At 29.9% G+C, this 20,644-nt stretch overlaps 1 protein-coding gene and 1 long non-coding RNA gene across 2 annotated transcripts; one reads left to right on the forward strand and one right to left on the reverse strand.

Annotated features, from left to right (window-relative positions):
• Positions 1 to 5,928: 5,928 nt before the first annotated feature.
• Positions 5,929 to 6,635, reverse strand: LOC122590665. Its single transcript, XR_006322579.1, has 3 exons — positions 6,441 to 6,635; positions 6,256 to 6,308; positions 5,929 to 5,964 (listed from the first exon to the last, which is right to left on the reverse strand). It is a non-coding gene; the product is annotated as an uncharacterized LOC122590665 (long non-coding RNA).
• Positions 6,636 to 17,163: 10,528 nt separating this feature from the next.
• Positions 17,164 to 17,832, forward strand: LOC122593884. The gene has a single exon (XM_043766338.1). It carries the CDS (start codon positions 17,265 to 17,267, stop codon positions 17,592 to 17,594), a length of 330 nt encoding a protein of 109 aa, XP_043622273.1. The 5' UTR covers positions 17,164 to 17,264; the 3' UTR covers positions 17,595 to 17,832.
• Positions 17,833 to 20,644: the final 2,812 nt, after the last annotated feature.

Genomic DNA, 20,644 nt, shown 5'->3' on the forward strand with positions numbered 1-20,644 from the left:
AATAAAGAGTTATATATTATAAATAAAAGCTAATTAGTCCGGGTTAAACCCGGGTTGTTTAAAAAAAAAATTTTAATAACATATACTAAATCAAAAGAAATTATGTTGTTTTGTTTTTTCGACTAAATGGAGATTTAATTTAGAGGTCAGTGATAAGGAGTTATTCGGTTTAGACAACTAACTATGTGATGTCGAGTTAGGACCTTATCATTTGACGGTAGGGGGTTCGTTTTTATTCGAAAGTCGCCTGTTAAAAAAAACAATATATTAAGAAGGAAAGAAAGAATATACTTAGTGCCGTCTTTCACGGGTTGAGCCCCAATACCTAAACGATAGATGGTGAGATTAAGATGTAGGAAGACCTTACCTTTATCTAAGTAGAGAGACGCTTCCATTTTCTACTTAAATGGTAGAAAATGCTCTCCAACCTTTGCATGGGATGGAGATCGAACCCATAACCTTTGTCTCTAAAGGCTATGCTTCGAACCCATTCACTTGTTACCACAAATGTAAAGAGCATGTTACATATCTCTTGAATGTATTTTTTATAACTTGGAACAGATGATTTAATTGAGATCAATTTGTTTTAAAGGGTTAGATCATCTGATTGTAAGTGTGAAACTGCCTCCTGCCTCCTGTCCTCCTGGTGCACCAATTTCCTTTGCTTGTTTTATTATAAATACGTAAAGACATCAAATACTACAATACAGTAATGATAGAAATTACTATACCAAAACCACGATATATGCTTCTTTAGTTTCTTATAAACTTATAAAGTATTTATGCATACAAAATCAAGTAAGATGTTGGATGTCTTGAAATCGCGATATATGACGATCTTGTCAGTACTATGCAAGAATGCAAGTCTTTTGGCTGCACCGATAGCAATCTTCAGTCGATCTGTTTCCATGGTAGGCAGATTAATATCCTTTTAAAGATGATACCCATTCTGATGTTAGTATAATAGTCATAGACTTGGTTGTTTTATTATTAGTCCATGTTCAGTTAGGATCATTCAAGTTTTTCCAATTATAATGATGTTGTAATCTAAGGTGATGGATCAGTCCATCACCTTAGACCATCAGTCCATCACCTTAGATTACAACATCATTATAATTGGAAGTCTTTAAAAATACCAACCTTGCTAGAACTCTTTGAAGCCTGTACCTCTTGTCTTTTAACGACTATCCGATGATCTCTAACAGCACCTATAGCATTTGAAAGTTTATCTTTTTCTAGACGCTTTCTAATCTCTAACATCCACTAAAGTACCAAACATAGATTACAAACAACGCTCGAGTATGCAACACCATTCTCCATTTTTTGCTAGATGCATACTTTGTCTATTGAACTACATCGATCTACACTCTACTATATAATCATCAACAGGGGATAAAAAAATGAATCAAAATAGTGTGTTTCTCATATCCTTCAATACAACGAAAGCTAATACTTTATGGACTCCTGACAGTCCACGAATGCACAACTTGTATTATAATTAACTAGGCAGAAAGTAAATAACAAGAACAACAACAAGTTCAAATGCAAGGAATCTATGCAAGTCTAATCATATGTATCATTGATTAAACGATGAATACATGGTCGATATTACAACTTGACTTACAAGAATACAAATGAACTAGGTAATTGCTAAGTCTAGACACACTAAACACTTGAACAGTTACAAGTAAAGAGACACACACTTTTATGGTGACAAACACAAAGTATGTGTTGCGGTTGTGTTGCCTTTTATAGGAGAGGATTAGAGCAACATAGCCTTACAATGATAGTGATAGGTTGGTGGTTGTCGACGTTCTATTGGCTCCAAGTACTTCCATGCAAGAGCCTTTGTCTTCTTTACCAAAACGTGTATGAGAAAGAAAACCCTAGTTTTGGTCCCAAGTGTACCTTTGCCATACAAGGTAAATTACAGTTGGAGAAACCACCACGTGACTTTTGTCTTCATCTGACCCTTTTTTCTTTGAGTTGTGACTCCACATCAGCATGCTTTTGCCTATAAAGGGCTTCAGCACCACCCGCTTGCAAAAGCATTTTCTGTTCAGCATCCAACTGGTCTTTTTCAATATCAGGCTACTGCTTGATGTATTCAAGGTTTTTCCTTTCATTTTCCTGGTTCTCTTTAAGTCTATCCAGCTCTTTTAAGGCCTTATCTTGAGTCCTTCCCTCAGCAGTCATGGCCAGAATGTTAATCATTTGATGTTGATGACCTGCTGGGAAAGTGATTAAAAGAGTTTCAGCAGAAAGAGACGAAGAAGAAGAGAGTCTCTTATGTTGGATGCTGGCAAGTCATCAGAGTAATGATAGCATTTCCAGGGAAGCGTGGATAAAAGATTGGGAGAACTTCCTTGGATCTGTCAATGGCCATTTCTTCAGCAAACCTGGCCTCCCCTTCAGCTCTAAGTTCCTTGGGTTCAAATTCTTCATCAAACATTTCAATTTGGGGAACATCAGCAACTACCATTTGTTGCCCCCCTTCAGCATGTTCTACCATTTCGATCTCCTCCTCAGCACCAGCAGGGGGGGCTTCAGCACTTACATCCAAAATTTCATCATTTTTCTCCCCCTCAGCACCGGCAGGGGGAACATTTTCCTCACTGGCTGCCACAATTGCCAATTCATTATCATTTTTCGTTTCTTCAATGGCGTCAGTGGTATCATTTTCATTTAACACTTGCTTAGCTACCTCACTAACCATGTCCAAAACCTCAGCATTAACTTTCTCCCCCTTGGAAGTGACATTATTAATGACCACTTCCACAATAGCTGCAGGTTTAGAGTGCTGGTCAACCAATTTAGACAGCAGCCCCTTAATGTCACTCATCTCCTTTTCCAAATTCACTTGCCTCTGTCGATCTTCCTCAGTGAAAGAGACATGAGGAGGAGGAAGATCAACCACTTGTTTTTTCAAAGCAGCAATTGCCTTTGTATTTTCATCAATTTGAGTGGCCAGAGGTGAGATGAGTTCAGCCAGCTTCTGTATTTCAATAGTATTGGTGTGGCTGGTTGAAGCTGCCTTCTTGGTAGAGTAACTGGTGGCGTTTCCAAGCTTTAGCAGTGAGCGAATGTTGCTTTTGATGGCCTGCTGATCCTTTTTGAGGTAATTTACTGAAAGACTAAGTTTCTCTTGATCAGCAGCCAACGAGACAGATTTGTCTTTGATTGTCTCAATGGTAGCAGCATTTTCAGACTGCTTGTGGTACCAGATGGTTAAAGTTTGTACCAGGCTGTCGGATTCAACATTTCTCAAATCCATAGCAATGTTGGCAGCTCTGGTGAGATCATTCAGTCAATGGAGCGACCATTTGCCAATGCATAAATAATTTGCATCTGGGCAACAGTTGCCTGATCAAATGATCCACTGTTCCCACCAAGGCACTGAATAATGTGTCTGAACAACAACCTCCACACGTCTGGCAAAAACTTCTTCTGAGGATTGTTGTGCACAGGTTGTGCTGGTTCCATGTTTGTCTCATACCCAATGGTTAACAACCATTCTTTCCATACATTTATGGACACCAAATTAGCATATGGTCTTTTTGTAGATTGACTAGGAAGACGAAGAACATCTCTTAGCAAGTCGACAGAGATGGAGATGGTGTGTTCCCCTTTCATTACAGTGCCAGTAATGGTACTGCTGGCAAGATTATAATCACATGTCTACCAAAACTCCCTCAAGAGATGGACACACATCTCTTTAGGGTCCCTGTAGATAGCTCTTCTCACTGAACATCCTTGACTTTAGAGGGTATTTCTTCAGACCCAAGATAGTTATTGGGTTTGATGACCAATTTCTAGGGTTGAAAAGAAACATGGTCAAACGAACGAATGCCTTCAATATCATAGACCTTGGAAGTGGGATAGAGAGGATCATCTTCCAAGGTTTGTTGAACAGGAGTGATTTCAGGATCTTCGATTGGTTGTTCAGAATGAGAAGCCATTGATATGGTTGAAGATTATTGAAATAAGAACAGAAGATGTTGTTTGATAAGAAATTCGAGAGATTTGAGAAGATTTACAGAAGTATGAGAGATTTCAGAGATTTAGAGAAGTATGAGAGATTCGAGAGATTTTGGAAAATATGAAGATAAAAATGAACGTAAAAGACCGAGGTGAGAAAAGATTTGCATATATATGTTATGAATATGGGCCACATACCTGCAAAAGTGAACTGTCACATATTCTCTCTCATACGTGATAAGTGTATATATATGTAGTATTTATTTATAATATAAATTAATTAAATTATTTTTGTACCAATGAGGGTACAAAGAAAGTATGATACCACTTGACAGTCCACGAATGCACAACTTGTATTATAATTAATTAGGCAGAAAGTAAATAACAAGAACAACAACAAGTTAAAAATGCAAGGAATCTATGCAAGTCTAATCATAAGTATCATTGATAAAACGATGAATACATGATCGATATTACAACTTGACTTACAAGAATACAAATAAACAAGGTAATTGATAAGTCTAGATACACTAAAAACTTGAACAATTACAAGTAAAGTGACACACACTTTTATGGTGACAAACACAAAGTATGTGTTGCGGCTGTGTTACCTTTTATAGGAGAGGATTAGAGCAACACAGCCTTACAATGATAGTGATAGGTTGGTGGTTGTCGACGTTTTATTGGCTCCAAGTACTTCCATGCAAGAGCCTTTGTCTTCTTTACCAAAACAGGTATGAGAGAGAAAACCCTAGTTTTTGTCCCAACTGTACCTTTGTCATACAAGGTAATTTACAGTTGAAGAAACCACCATGTGAGTTTTGTCTTCATCTGGTTTGAATTCTTCCCGCCTTGACGAACAAGTTAGGCAACATACAACCCGCTGAAAAAAGTCACTGGACTCGCTGATGACTTGTTGACAACACTCATCAGCGAGCAAGTCTTGTCAGCGAATCTAAGACTCAACAACTCCAATGATAGTGAATTGTTGAGCTAGGTGGCCACACATCCAAAATATAAAAGGTTATCTTTAAATAATTATCAGTCTACTTAATGTTCCACCTTTATACAAATATAGATATGCACACTTGTGACTCTACTCGTCCTCTCAAACCCTCCCATCCTCTCGGTATAAATTTTTATGTCATGTTTTGTAAAAAGGTAGATGACAAGAAGCCAACCTTACAACACAATACCAAAAATTACCCGCTTTGAACTATTCACCTCCGTCTACTAATTAGGTGAATTTAATTATATTTGCACTATGTTAAACAACATATGAAAAAAGCTAATTCATTACTAACATATTATAAGTTTTTGAACTGTTAAGCTACTGTAATAGCTGACCCTATACCTAAAGCATATATTTGAATAATCTCTCTTATTTGCAAGATTCAGCAAAATTACGGCTTTTCAATCAACATTTTTAGAGTACAAAATAAAAAAAAGTTATCAACAAAGAAATCTTTACCGAACTTTACTCATGCACACATATCTTTAGCAGCAACAAAAACTTTTTTCGACCTAATTTCATAAATATTTGATCTCATTTAACAAAAATGTCGTTGGTTTTCTTGGTAAAGTACTCTATTGTCATTTTATTTAGTATATATCAAGCATATAAAGGAATAATAGTATAAAGAGATTTTACTATTATACTACGAGTATTAAACATCCAAATAGGTAATGCTAGTTGTATACTCGAGGAGTTTTAGCCATAAAAATTTGTTACCATCCACATACAGTCATCTATAGTTTTACAAAACATGACATGTTACTGAAAGGTGGGAGGTCCCATATAGGCAATCTAACTCTTCTTAATATGTAAACGCAATTACGAAAGCACACATGTTTTATGTTGCTAATATGTTTATTTTTTTGGGTCGTGATAAAGAAATCTCCTTGAGGAGCTTGTATTAGATCCCAGAAGCTCTGTTTGCATTCACGAATCCATATATAGACCACGATTTAAGCGTCACAATTCACCTAACAGTATCAAACAATTCTGGTGTTTAAAAAAAAATTATCACACAATTCTATAATGTTTGATATTATTATCAATAGTTGTTCAAAAATAATAATAATAATAAACAAAAACAAAAGTAGCAATCAGATTGCTCATAAATAATATCAATTGTAGCTTCATTTCCCTCAAATTTCTAGTTTCCTTAACAAAATCTAAAAAATCATTGAAACATTATATCAAACACTTAATATACATATAAGAATATTGAACATTTGCATAAGATACCCAAAACAATCCTCTAGTGCATGTACCTTTGATTTATATTCTCTAGCTAAGATCCATCATTATAATCAAGATAGAATTCCTGAAGATATGTGATAATATATTCATAACATAAGGTAATGAATAATTAATAAATGCAAAAAAGAAAGAAAGAAAAATATAATATTGAAAAAAAAACCCCAAATAACAAAAATAGAACATCCTTTATACTTACGGTGGTGCGGCGGCTTATTCCATATACTAAGAACACAGATTTGATCATGGTTTCTTTTTGAATTCATCCTATTTGAATTTTTTTTTTTTTTTCTTTTTTAATATTTGGTCGTGACGGAAATTTTTATGAAGTAAAGGGGAGAACTGCCACCTGGCAAGTCTTAAGAAATCTTGCTTTATTAAGAAGAGAAATTATACTTTAATGGATGTATCTACGGGGGAAAGAAAATTGAAAATAAGAATCCTTTTATCAGCAAATCTATACATATCTACACCTATATCTATATATCTACACCTATATCTATATATTAATTAAAGAGTTGAATTTCAATGTCGAATTTCATAACATGATCATGCATATGTGAGATACCAGAAGGTTATCTCTATATATAATAAAAAAAAATTATTTTTTATAACTAGTTTTATAAAGTTTTTAATGTGGCAAATCCATAGTTCACCTTAAAAGTATTTTATTTAATTATAATGTCATATTTATAAAATAGAAAAAGCTTTTTACATCTTTAATAAAAGTATTGATCATTTATATAAAGAAAAAAAAAATCTCTTTTAGATAATATTTGTCTTTTTTTTATTTACTTAAAGTAGTAGTCATTTTTATTTTAAAAATTATTATTGTGTTAGTGATTTATTAACTATATAGTTATTGTGTTAGTTGAATTATTAGATGTATATCAAGTCAATCATTTATATAAAGGAAAAAAAATCTATCTTAGACAATATTTGTTTTTTTTTAATTTACTTAATGCAATAGTCATTTTTATTTTAAAAATTATTATTGTGTTAGTGATTTATTAATTATATATAGTTATTGTGTTAGTTGAATTATTAGATTTATATCAAGTTATAATGTTTTAATTACAAACATCATATATATATTTTTTAATATATTTTATAATTTTAAAATTGTAATTAATATGCCCGGGTTGATTAACTAGTTGTGTATTAGACCAGAATACGTGGATAGATGAATGGTAGCGTGTCGATTATATCTGGGTGCGGAAGCCCTCGAGATAAGCCCAAGCCGTAGAAAGCGAACACACGCATACACCCCAACCCGTGAAGATTGCGAATATCCTATAGAAAGGTCTGCTAAAGTAAACATGATTCGATTTAAGTAAAGATACATACCTAAAGATCCCGTAGAACCTGTAAAGACATTAATCATGTTTGTCATTGGTTTCGGGTTCTCAAAACAAGATGATTGAGTGATTATGAGATGATAAATTCGGCTAAAATAATGCAAGAGGGTTATTTGCCTATAACACATTTAACCTTCAGGTGTTTAATGTCTTATAATGTTTTTTATATTATTGTGAGTAATTACACATTTAACTCTTGGGTGTTTAAGCCCTCTAAGTCATCATAGTTCCAATAATCTGATCTGAAATATTATAGTATGTCTTTAAGAGTAATTACGTTCATTGTATATTTATTAGACATATGGATTTTAGTTAGTGTCAATTATCATATCAGGAATGATAGAGTGACAGTTACATTAAAAGTTTTACGACTTTTACGTCCCTAAGCAAAAGTATGTCATTCACTCACTCACTACTTGTAAATGAGACCCTTTGTATAAGCAAAATTATGAGATTTATGAACTTCACAGTGACGCCCAATTGGGCTATTAGGCTGGGAACTTTGTAGAGTACTACTCTTTGCGAACATACATTTGCGAATTTACAACTCCGCAAATGTATCCTTTTTTCAGAAATCATACTGTGATTTTTTCACTACTCTATGATTTGGCCTGTTAATGTTATAGGAGGTGTTTAGTATAATGGAATGGAAAGAAAAGAAAGGGAATGGGAAAGACTTCCCTTGTTTGTTTGTAATGAAGAAAGTGAATGAGAAAAGAGAAAGGGGAAACAATTTTATTCTCTCTATTCTCTACAAATTGGAGAGAATGGATGAGAATGGGAAAGAAAAAAAATTTCTTTTTGAAGATGTTATATGTAATAAATATATTATTATTTAAAAATTTATTTTTTTTATATATTCATTCTCTGTGGGTACCAAAAAACGGAATCCATTCTTTTTCTAAATACTTGTTTTTTTACTCACTATTTTCATTCTGTATTATATTTACATTCTCTATGATTCACTCCTACCAAACATCCCCTAGTAACTTTAGTTAATCCAAGCGTATCTTACTAATATTATGTAATATCCGCATATAATAATAATAATAATAATAATAATAACAATAATAATAATAATAATGACAGATATAATTAGCATATTAGCGTAGCCCATACTACATCTGTATAGGAGATAACTAGATTTTAGACCCGTGTCCAACACTGGACACGAGATTTATGATATTATTAATATTAGATATTAATACATGTAACTCGTAAAAGCTTATAAAGTAAAAGTTAAAGATATAAGTAGATACTGAGTGTTCAATTCAAATACAACCACTACTAAAATCTTAATATATTTACAATAAATTTAATTTATTTTTACATAATTAATTTTATATATATCATAGGACGATATATATTAGTTATTATTTTATTGGATAGATATTAGCTATTATTTTATTGGATATATATAAGCTATTATTATTTATTTATTATATTCAAATTATTGGATAAAAAGTGTAAATTTGTAATGGAAAACAAAAAAGTGTAAATTAAAGTCAAAATTGAAAACAAAAGTCAACATTAAGAAATCGTAATTTTATATATATGATAGAACATATTATTGGATATATATTAGTTATTATTTTATTGGATAAATATTAGCTATTATTCTATTAGATATATATAAGCTATTATTATTTATTAATTATATTAAAATTATTGGGTAAAAAATGTAAATTTGTGATGGAAAATAAAAAGGTGTAAATTAAAGTCAAAATTAAAAACAAAAGTCAACCTTAAGAAATCGAGAGTTGTGATTGGTCGATAAGTTATTAGAGCAACTGTGTTTTAATATAATAAAAGATGTTTAGCGTATGAGGTTACAACTAAAACTATTGATGACATAGAGCTTTGAATATAATGTACATGATCACCTATCGAGAGGCTAATCTAGGACTTTTGTGTTCTTTTATTGAATATAAATCTATTTATTTACCTATAACACATTTAATTACACTTTTAATTAGTTCTTAACAAATATTCTTAGCTAATTCTAACCTATCATTATGAAAATATTGATGTATTACAAATTATTTTATCGAAGAAACTGAAGCTTAACATTAAAAAAATTTAGGAATAAATTAGTGATGCATTACAGTCCTTTGATTTTTCTTTTTACACCAATCTTGCAATTGACAGCAAGTATCAAAAATTCAAAGCGTCAAACGTCATACAAAATTATGGTATTACATGATTTATTTGTTCCACTATTGTATGAGTAAATATATTAAAGTTAGGGAAAAAAGCATTGAACCATGCCTTATTGCCTTTTATATATTAACTAGTACTGATATTCATACGATGTATGGACTGATTATATATATATCGTATAATTATAATACATTTTTATTTTTATTAAAAAGATGGTTATAAAATTTTAGACGTATTAGTAATATTGTGCATAAAATAGTCATATTTTTATCATAGAATTAAAAAGGCTAGTTCTTAATATAAATTACTACAACAAAGATATTATTTATTCACACTTACTTATAAAAAATGTGAAAAAAATCTTAATTTGTTCACACTTGAAAATGTTTAAAAAGCATTCATATTTAAAAGTGTGAAGAAATTAGAAAAATCATAAATTTTTCACACTTAGAAGTGTAAGGATTACTTTCTAACATCAAATTTCTTCACACAAGAAAGTGCGGAAAAATTTGGTGTTAAAATTTTACGTGAATGTGAATATGTTTAACATTTGTTCACACTTTTAAGTGTGAAATTTTTCTTTCCACATGTATAAGTGTAAAAAAATTATAAATTTTGAAATTTTTTTACATTTTTACATGTGTATACTTTTTAAACATTTTTAAATGTGATTATATTAAGAAATTTCTTTACACTTCTGTAACGTAAGTGTGAATATATGGAATTTTTGTTGTAGTGAAAAGATAACTTTTTATTTAGAGTTAATTACTGAAATGGTACCCAATGTTTGCGTCATATTACTGGTTTCATACATTTCCTTTCGAAATTACGCTGATCATACCTAATGTATGCAAATTTCCACTCGGACCATACTGAAGGCTAACGCCGTCACGTGTCCGTTAAAAACTCCCCCACGTGACTTGCACGTGAGGGGTAAAGATGTAATTTTACGTTTCTTAATTACTTAAATAGTACCTAACGTTTGCACGATATTTCTGATTTCATACCTAATGTTTTTCTTAATTACTTAAATGGTACCTAATGTTTAGTTATTAAGTTTTTTTATTTTTATATTTTTTCTTTTGAAAGGTAAATTCCATTTTAAGTCAATGTCTTACAAACTGGTATTTTAGTCATACTGGTGTGGAAAATTTTTTGGTATTATCGGTATTACTGAAAATACTGGCCGGTATGACTATTTTTAATTTCTTTTATTATTCTTTTATGAAAAATTTTCAAAACTTGTTACAACTTAACGAAAATAGTCAAAATACACTTATAATCCAGTAAAAAATAATACCAAATAAGTTTTAAAATATAAGTTTAAAGTTCACAAATAACCAAAAATAGCATTAAAGTATCATAAAAATAAATTTATAAAAAATTTAAATTTTCTTTTTCGAAAATATTGGGAATACCGCAACGGTAATACCAGAAATATCCAGGAATACCAAAATAACGGCCGGTATTTAAAACATTGCTTTAAGCTTCGTGTCGCAGTAAATATTGACCGGTATTTCTGGTATTACTGGAATATTCCGGTATTTCCAGTATTTTCAAAAAAGAAAATTTGAATTTTTTTAAAAATTGTTTTTATGATACTTTATTGCTATTTTTGGTTATTTGTGAGCTTTAAACTTATATTTGTTATGAAAAATCTATTTTGTATTATTTTTTATTGGATTATAAGTGCATTTTGACTATTTTCGTTAAATATAAACAAGTTTTGAAAAATTTTCATAAAAGAAAAATAAAAATAATTAAAAATAGTCGTACCGGCCAGTATTTTCGGTAATACCGATAAGACCAAAAAAAATTCCACACTAGTATGACTAAAATACCAGTTTTTAAGAAATTGGCTTAAAACGGAATTCACCCTTCAAAAGAAAAAAAAAATTTAAAAAATTTAATAACTAAACATTAGATACCATTTAAGTAATTAAGAAAAACATTAGGTATGAAATCAGCAATATCGTGCAAACATTAGGTACCATTTAAGTAATTAATAAACGCGATATTACATCTTTACCCCTCACGTGCAAGTCACGTGAGAGGGTTTTTAACGGCCACGTGACGGCGTTAGCCTCCAGTATGGTCCGAGTGGAAATTTGCATACGTTGGGTATGATCAGCGTAATTTCGAAAGGAAAGGTATGAAACCAGTAATATGGCCCAAACGTTAGGTACCATTTCAGTAATTAACTCTTTTATTTATGGATTATAATCAATGATTTCTAAAATAAATAAAGCCAACTTAGATATTACATTAACATTAAGATGATGCATGATAATTTTGTTGAAAAAAAAATTAACAATACAAATCAATGGAAAAACAGTTGTACCTGAAACTTACTACATGAAATTTGTAATGAATTTTGACCGAAAACTAATTTTGAATGAAACATTACTATTCGTATGGAAGTTACTTTTAAAAAGTTTTATGATCAAAAAATTTTATGTTTTAGAATTAAGGATATCTTTTAGATCATATTGGATAAATATAATGATACCTTATACAAAAGGATTTTTAGTTTAAATATGAATGGAATAAGAAAATCATTCGATTGTATTTTTTTTTAAATAAATTTAATTAAAAAAATATTTGTCGTTTTAATACAATGTTATATGTTGATTAAGAAAAGCTACAATTCTGTTTTAGTTTATTGGTAGATACAAAATTAAAGCATTTGCATTCTCGAATAACTCTCGTAGTTTTCCCGCTAACTTATCAATTAATAACTCTAAACGACATCAACTATGTTTTCCTCGAACTTCCATGCTTTATGCCATATACCAATTCTGCTTTTGCTTCCATAAAAATTAAAATAAAATATTATATAGAAAAGCCAAAAAAATCTTGACCGTCAATTTAAACAAACATATAAATACAAGCAAATGAATTGAATGTACATTGAAATTGTTGCACTTGCACATAATGACACGGCTACAACCCTCCTTAGTCAACACGTAGTCTCCTGCTTAATCTAGAGTTATTATATTATTATATATATTAAAAACAAAGTTACAAAAATACGTGTAAAGAATAATAACGAGTCATTTTATTTGTTTAGGCCTATTTTCATTTTCTTAATGGGTTAACTTCATTTTATTTTAGACCTATCTTATATTCTTAATTTTGGGCTTGACAAATTATGTTTTGATATTTTAAATTGATTCTAATTTGTTTACAAAGATCACTTATTTTAATTGCATATTATCATTTTTTAAGTTTGTAACATTTTTACTTTATCTCATGTATTACAAGTGAATTATTATATAGTATATATATACAGATAACAGTAGAATGTATGTTTTGAATATATACACTTAACCATCTCTGAAAAATTTATTTGCAATACTTATTATTTTCAATGTTATTTCGGTTGATGTTTTATTATTATGGATAATTTTTGTTTCACTTTCTATTTTCAATGATTTGAGAATTTAGCTTTAATTATGTTTGTATTTTTATTTTAAAGATTCTACTTTTATCCTTATTATCTTTTAAAATTTATATAATATATTAATCTGTAATAAAATTTTATTGTCGATTTTTTCTAATTTATAATTGCTTACTCATTAAAAAATCAATATCAACTCAGGTTTTGAGCTATATAATGTTTCTAAAAACATGTAATATTTTTTATACCATACGGAACACAATAAATATAATGTCTCCCGGGACAACGCCCGGGTAACGTATCTCGTATATATATTAAAAACAAATCTTTGGTTTTCGTGCAAACTACAGTAAGTATTTTTTTTATTTTTTTTTTTCCACACCTATATCTTTTTCCACTTTTTTGGTTTTTAAATATTTGTCCATACCCATCTCTCTTTTTAAATTTTTGGGGTTTATAAGTTTTTTTTTTTTAAGTTTTAAGTTTTTATCTTAAAAATAAGGGTAATGGAGCAAATCCTAGCCCCGGTACCATAATTGAATATCTATCAACTCACCACGTATGAGTCATATGATGCCGGTACAATACACTCATCCTAATCCTTGCATAATCAACGTGTAAAGAATAGTATACTTTTTATTCTTTTTATATTTACCACATAAGTTTCAATCTTTACACTTTTAACACTAAACTATAATACTTTTTAGTAAATAATAGTATACTTTTTATTCTTTTATTCTTTTTATTTTCACTACATAAGCTTCAATCTTTACACTTTTAACACTAAACTATAATACTTTTTAATAAAGAATAGTATACTTTCTATTCTTTTTATCTTCACCACAAAAGTTTCAATCTTTACACTTTTAGTTTTTTATTTTTTTTATTTTCACCACATAAGTTTCAATCTTTATACTTTTAGCACTAAACTATAATACTTTTTAGTAAAGAATATTATACTTTTTATTATATTTATTTTCACTATAAAAGTTTCAAACTTTACACTTTTAGCACTAAACTATAATGCTTTTTAGTAAACTTTTTATTCTTTCTATTTTCACCACAATATTTTAACTATTTACACTTTAGCATTAAACTTTCATACTTTTTTATTTTCTTTTATTTTAAAGTTCGGAAAACGTGTAAAGATTAATATTTTTTATTTTCACCACAATAGTTTCACTATTTACACTTTTAGCACTAAAATTTAATAATTTTTAGTAAACTTTTTAATCATTTTATTTTTATCACAATATTTTAACTTTTTATACTTTTAGCACTAAACTTTCATACATTTTGATAATCTTTTATTTTAATCACAACATTTTAGCCTCTCACACTTTAGCAACAAATTATTTAACATATATATTAAAAAGAAATGTATGGGAAAACGTGTAAAGAATATTAAACTTTTTATTCATTTTATTTTCACCACAATATTTGAACTATTTACACTTTAGCACAAAACTTTTGTACTTTTTGATTTTCTTTTATTTTAACCACAACATTTTAGTCTCTTATACTTTTAGCACTAAACTTTTATACGAACTACTTTCTTTCACACAAAAATTTCACCACAATGTTTGTTTTTTAACTGTCGCGTGCAAAGAATAGTACCTTTTTTATTCTTTTTATTTTGACAGCAACATTTTAATCCCTTATACTTTTAGCACTAAACTTTTATACTTTTTTATTTTCTTTTATATTCACCAGAACATTTTAGCCTTTTATGTTTTTAGCACTCAACTTTTATGCGAACTACTTTTACTTTCATACAAAACTTTCACTGTTTTTTTTTTACTGTAAAGTGCAACGAAGGGTAACCTTTTTATTCTTTTTTTTTTCACCACAACATTATAACCCTTACACTTTTAGCACTGAATTTTTGTACTTTTTGATTTTCTTTTAATTTTACCACAACATTTAAGCCTCTTACACTTTTAGACTAAACTTTTATGCGAACTACTTTTTCTCACACAAAACTTTTACTAATCATTTTCTAACTGACAAATGTCCATTTTTTATTTTTAATTATTTGAATAATACATGTTTTCTTCAAAAAGTTTGTGGTTTTTTAACCTCGGTCCATGAACGCATATCTATTTGTAACACATTATCTTTTGAATAATTCTTTTCTATTACAAGTAAATCGTTAACAAATGTAATGTCTCCCGGGACAACGCCTGGGTGACATATCTCGTTTTTAACGGTAATTTAAAGTTAACAGTATTGTCTTTTAGGAACAAAGGTGTAATCGGTTTTTTTTTTACGGTTTCTTCCACTGGCACTTATCGGCATTTCAGTTCTCTTACACCATCTTTCCTAGCACAAACTGGCAAGTTTCATCATTTATATATAGTGATTCTATTGTGCCAATATTTGTGAACGTTCTATGACCTTTATTCTTTTCGGTTGTAGTGCCCAGCAAATTTTTGCCGAAAGCCTAGTTTTTTATTGGGATTTTTCGATTTTGATATTAATATTATGTTTTCTTGCTTTCTATTGCCGGATTCGATTTGCCGATACTCCTAACGTACACGCTTACTTTTTCCGACGAGATCTGAAACTCGTTTTACTTTTTCCCATGAAGCTTGATTTCTCCAGTTTGGGGGGTTTTCCAGGTTGTCGGTTTTGGCTCTTTGCATCTCCTTGTTTGGGGTTTACATTTCATTGTTTGGGTTGCATTTCATCGCTAACTATATGATATCATGTTCTCCAGCGACCCTTTTTTTGGTGTTTTCGGTCACTGCTGCTGCTATATATACTCATACTGGCTTATATGTGTTTATATTCGATTGTTTATGTATATTTGTTGCCTAAGAGTGTCGTTTAATTGTTTATTACTATATGATTATCTTTGGTAGTGTTAGTATTGTGTTAGCGTTGCCGGAATCTTCATTCTGATGTGGAATTCTCGTTTTTTGTTCCATTAAAGCTTTTGACTAAAAAATACCAATTTACCAATTTATGAAACTACACTCTTGCCCTTTATATATCTAATTTTAACTACAGAAGAGTCTGGCCATACTAAAAAACACTTGTGTATTTAATATGCAAAACAATTTTCTCACATATAAAGTAAAATTTAAAACATTATAGCGCATTTAGTTAAAGAAATTTATATTTAAATTCTTATTTTCAACCTTTATAATAAAAAGATTTGTTTTTAATCTTCACAAAATAAATTAAAAAGTCTAAAATACGCGTTCCATATTAAAACCCTTATATTTAATTTTTATATATTAAAAAATTAAAACTTTTTTTTTCCAGAGGTAGGAGTGGAGAGGCGAAGATAAAAAATATGGCGATTGATGAATAGAAGTTGGAGATTTTAAAATTTGGAAAATAGAGGATGAAAAATATGAAGTCTATAAAATTTATTTAAGATTTTGATTGAATAACAAATTATAATGTTTAATATTTTGTAAAAAATCTTTTTAAAAAGAATAACTTGATCACATATTTACTTCTATATTTTCATCAAAACAAAAATGAAAAATAAAAGATTTTTTTATTAAGATTTTGACTTTCTATAAATGGTAGAGTTGTGAACATCAATCTATACATCCGATTTCGTGGAATTATATCGTCTATCGGCGAGGTGATATCGAGTTTGTCATACTCGACTAAAAATCGACCAGCAATACAATCTCGAGCAACTTGGTCAAACTTGTGTCTATCGTCAAAAATTAGGTGTTTTGGATCATGTCAAAATAAAGTATTTATTTTATTTTTTTGATTTTTAAAATTTTGATAAATAATGTTATTGTATCTAAATAATTATATTTAAGTTTAAAATTTTATATATATATATATATTTTCAATTCATATTACCTATAATTTTGAAAAACTATTATTTTAAAAAAAAAAAACCCAATTCGTTTATTTCTTTAATCCGATCCGAGTCTTAAAAATCTCCACCCACCGATCCGATCTGATCCGATGCTCGAGTTTGATCACGTTCATAAATGGTCGGTCCCTCATTCCGTCTATATATACGCGCATACATTTGCACAAAGCATCTCTTCCAAGATCTTTCCTTAGATCTAAACAGAGAAACCAAAAAAAACACATACACACTAATAACTCAGCAGATCGATCAACAATGGCGACTGGAGCAGCGGGAGACGGGATATTCGGGAACGTATTCGGTGGAACCATATCAACCGACGACATGGGCATACAACACCGTCCGTACCATCGCAACTGCACATGTGCACTTCATAAATCCAATGAAAAAAACAATAATTCATCCTGTCATCATCCTCATGGGTGTTCTCCTAAAGTATCATATCCTGTCAGAAGATCATGGAGTGAAGGCTGTTTAGTTGCAATGATGACGTCATCACAACCTTCTCCTGGCTCTTCTCCTTCTCCGCCGCCGGCGCCGACTGGTGCTCCGAGGTTGCCGCCACATGCACCTCACCATCGTTGATATATTTGCTAGGTCTGATGATATGTGTTTTGTTAGGTTGTTTTGATTAATTAAAATGGAATTGAATCTAATGAGTCATATGTACATCCCTTTGATCTATATCTATTACTGTAGTTTTTTTTTTTTTATATTAGTTTTTCTTTTTAATAAATTTTTTCGTTTTTTTCAATTTTATATTAGTGGATCTGTAATCTTTTTGTGTAGTTAATTGATCGAATTTAGGCATCTGTCTCTTTAATTTGGTATTTTGGTTTAGCTTATTTTCATTCTTAGTAAAATGTATTATCAACTTCAAGTATATCGAAGTGTTCATTGCTTATTTTTCAATTAACCAACCTTAACTTAAATTTAGTTAGATCCAAATGTGATCTTTCCTGATATGATATTTTTTTATTGTATAATTTGAAGATCATTAATCATTTTATTTCTCAATTTCAGTTAAATTACCAAAACATTTTCATTTACTTGGTTGTGTGGTATTATTTGTTTTGTTTTTTTTTTGTGCATTTGACATTTTAATTGTCTGAAAATATCTTCTTTTGTGCTAGAAGTAAACTAGAGTTGAGTTTTATTTTAACATATACATGTTTCATGCTTCATTTAATGAAAGTTAGTTACAATCAATGAAAATGAAAATAGTTGTTGGTGGCTATAAAGAACAAAAGTTATAAAATCATGAGATCAATTAAGTTCTATAAAAATAAAAAAAAAAGAAGGTAAAAATTAAGTGTTAGTCTTCTCCATTATGTAAACAACATGATTGTCATCTTCAGAAAATATATGGTCAAATATCAGAAATGCAAAGTTCTTAATGTGGAAATATCAGCTACAATTTTATTTTTTCTCATTAAAATACAATTTCTATATTCTTAATAAAAAATTAATAAAATGGCAAAAAGCAAAGAAGGCTGGAAATGCGAATAACGTGACTAAGTGGGAGGTCCAGTCCAGCCAAAACCACCTCGACCTCTCCGCGTCTTGGGCTGTGTACGGCTGTCGATACCTTTTTTTCTGTATATTATAATTATTTTTGAAAAATCTTTTAACCATCACATTAAACACTTAATTTATTATTATTACCCTAACAGCACCATTAGCTACTTTTATTCATGATTGTTACACTGAAATCTTAATTTGTTGATATCATATCATCATATTAAACATGATATCAAACATGTTTATAAGTTATCACTCGTTCGACCGTCGGCCATTGTAATCTAATGACTTTCTATGAGTAATTATATGAAATTTCATATACTTTTAATGTAAAACGACTATACGAGTATAAAATAGAAGTTAAAATGAAATCCCACCATGATAACCAGCAAATTACCTTTACGAAACAGTATTTTGTGATCCCAACTCGTAACTTGATATCGATACAAGGCTGCAAATGTGATGCTCGTCTAACGTGGTTGCCCACTTGGCCCTTGTAAAGCGTTACCTGTCCATGTGTTGAAAATATGACTGAGATTTAAATTTCATGGTTCAATTTTACCATCTATACAATGGATTATAAACTTTTGAGTTGTAACAACTTAGAGGAGTCAAGTAAGAGGTATATCAATCTTTGATTTAAGATCAAAGAGCATAATTCAAAGTTAATCATTAATTTTTTTAATTTAGTTTTTGAACGGCTATAATCATTAAATTATGATGTTTGATTATTATAATATAACAGTTGTGCTTAAATTAAGATTTTAGCTATGTGTTTAAGAACTTTTAAGGGCTCTCATTGAAGATAAATGAATCACAAACTAATTACAAACATAATTTTACAAATTGACATCGCTTATGAAGTGGAGCAATCATGTTAAAATTTAGGGTTTAGTATCTGGGGGTGTAAGTAACTTTTACACTTTTCCTATTGTGTAAATGTAACTTTCATTTGGTTCATTGTATGTAACTAACCTGGTAAATTGAACGATTAATGTAAAAGTGTATACATGACAAACCATATGAGCTGCCACGTTGAAGGTTTTGATTGGTCAACGTAAAAATTTTACATTAATCGTTCAAATTTAATGGGTTAGTTACATACAATGAACCAAATGAAAGTTACATTCACACAATATAAAAAATGTAAAAGTTACTTACACTTTCAGATACTTAACCCTAAAATTTATTTTCTTTTTTTCTTCCTTCCTTTGTTTTTATTGGTGGTGAATGAATTTGCAAAAATATGTTCGGCGGAGATCTAACATACTGCATTAAAGGATATGATTTTTGAAGAACCATAAATTTAGGGTGTTTGTATAAAAAGAAGGAATTGGAGTGAAGGACAATATCTTATTTTTACTTTTAAACAGCACGAATGTATAAGATAGAAACTAATACTTTCTACAATTATCTTATCTTTTCTGTTGTCATACTCTTGTTTCCGCTACTATTTGCATCTTAGTATGGTAAATTTTAAACGAATGCTTGTTCTAACTGAGTTAAGTGTATGTAAATGTGTAATGCCGCACAACTCACAAATACGGATAATAAATTTGATAAGGGCCTGGGTCCAAAATAGTGTGTAATACTGCTAAATTAAGTCACGGGCTAGGCCCAAAATAATATATACTTATACTGCTCAATTATCAAAGAGTTGATACATGGAGATCTATTCTATCTTTTCCTGAATATTCATTTCTGGGTATCAATTAAATATTGGGCATGATGTGTGCGAAAATTGCTTATTTATATTGGCTATGTTGCGTTTCTTATTTTCATAACTTATAGTATATTTAAAAAGACTTGGGATATACGTAAATTTTGGTGCAGTGCTATTTTATTTTTTGATGATAAAGGAGGTTATACCAAATGATCGACTTGTAAAAACTTGCAGGCGTAGCAAGAAACTTTGAGAACATGCAAGTCAAGGCTCCATATTAACCATAAATTAAGGGGGTTATACCAAAATGACTATGACAGTGTTTATAGAGGTAACCTCTTAAAGAGAACATTTTTTTTCCCGAACATTCGATCGGTTATGTCATCACGTAAACTTCACCGTATAATGGTAAAGTCTTGCACGTATCCTATAAAATGAAGTGGTGACTATA

The sequence above is a fragment of the Erigeron canadensis genome, chromosome 3, assembly GCF_010389155.1.
Source record: "Erigeron canadensis isolate Cc75 chromosome 3, C_canadensis_v1, whole genome shotgun sequence".
In the NCBI taxonomy this organism is placed as follows: Eukaryota; Viridiplantae; Streptophyta; class Magnoliopsida; order Asterales; family Asteraceae; genus Erigeron; species Erigeron canadensis.

What these genes read in the sequence shown, in the direction of transcription:
- LOC122593884 (XM_043766338.1), top strand. Translation starts at nt 17,265, where the DNA reads ATGGCGACTGGAGCAGCGGGAGACGGGATATTCGGGAACGTATTCGGT.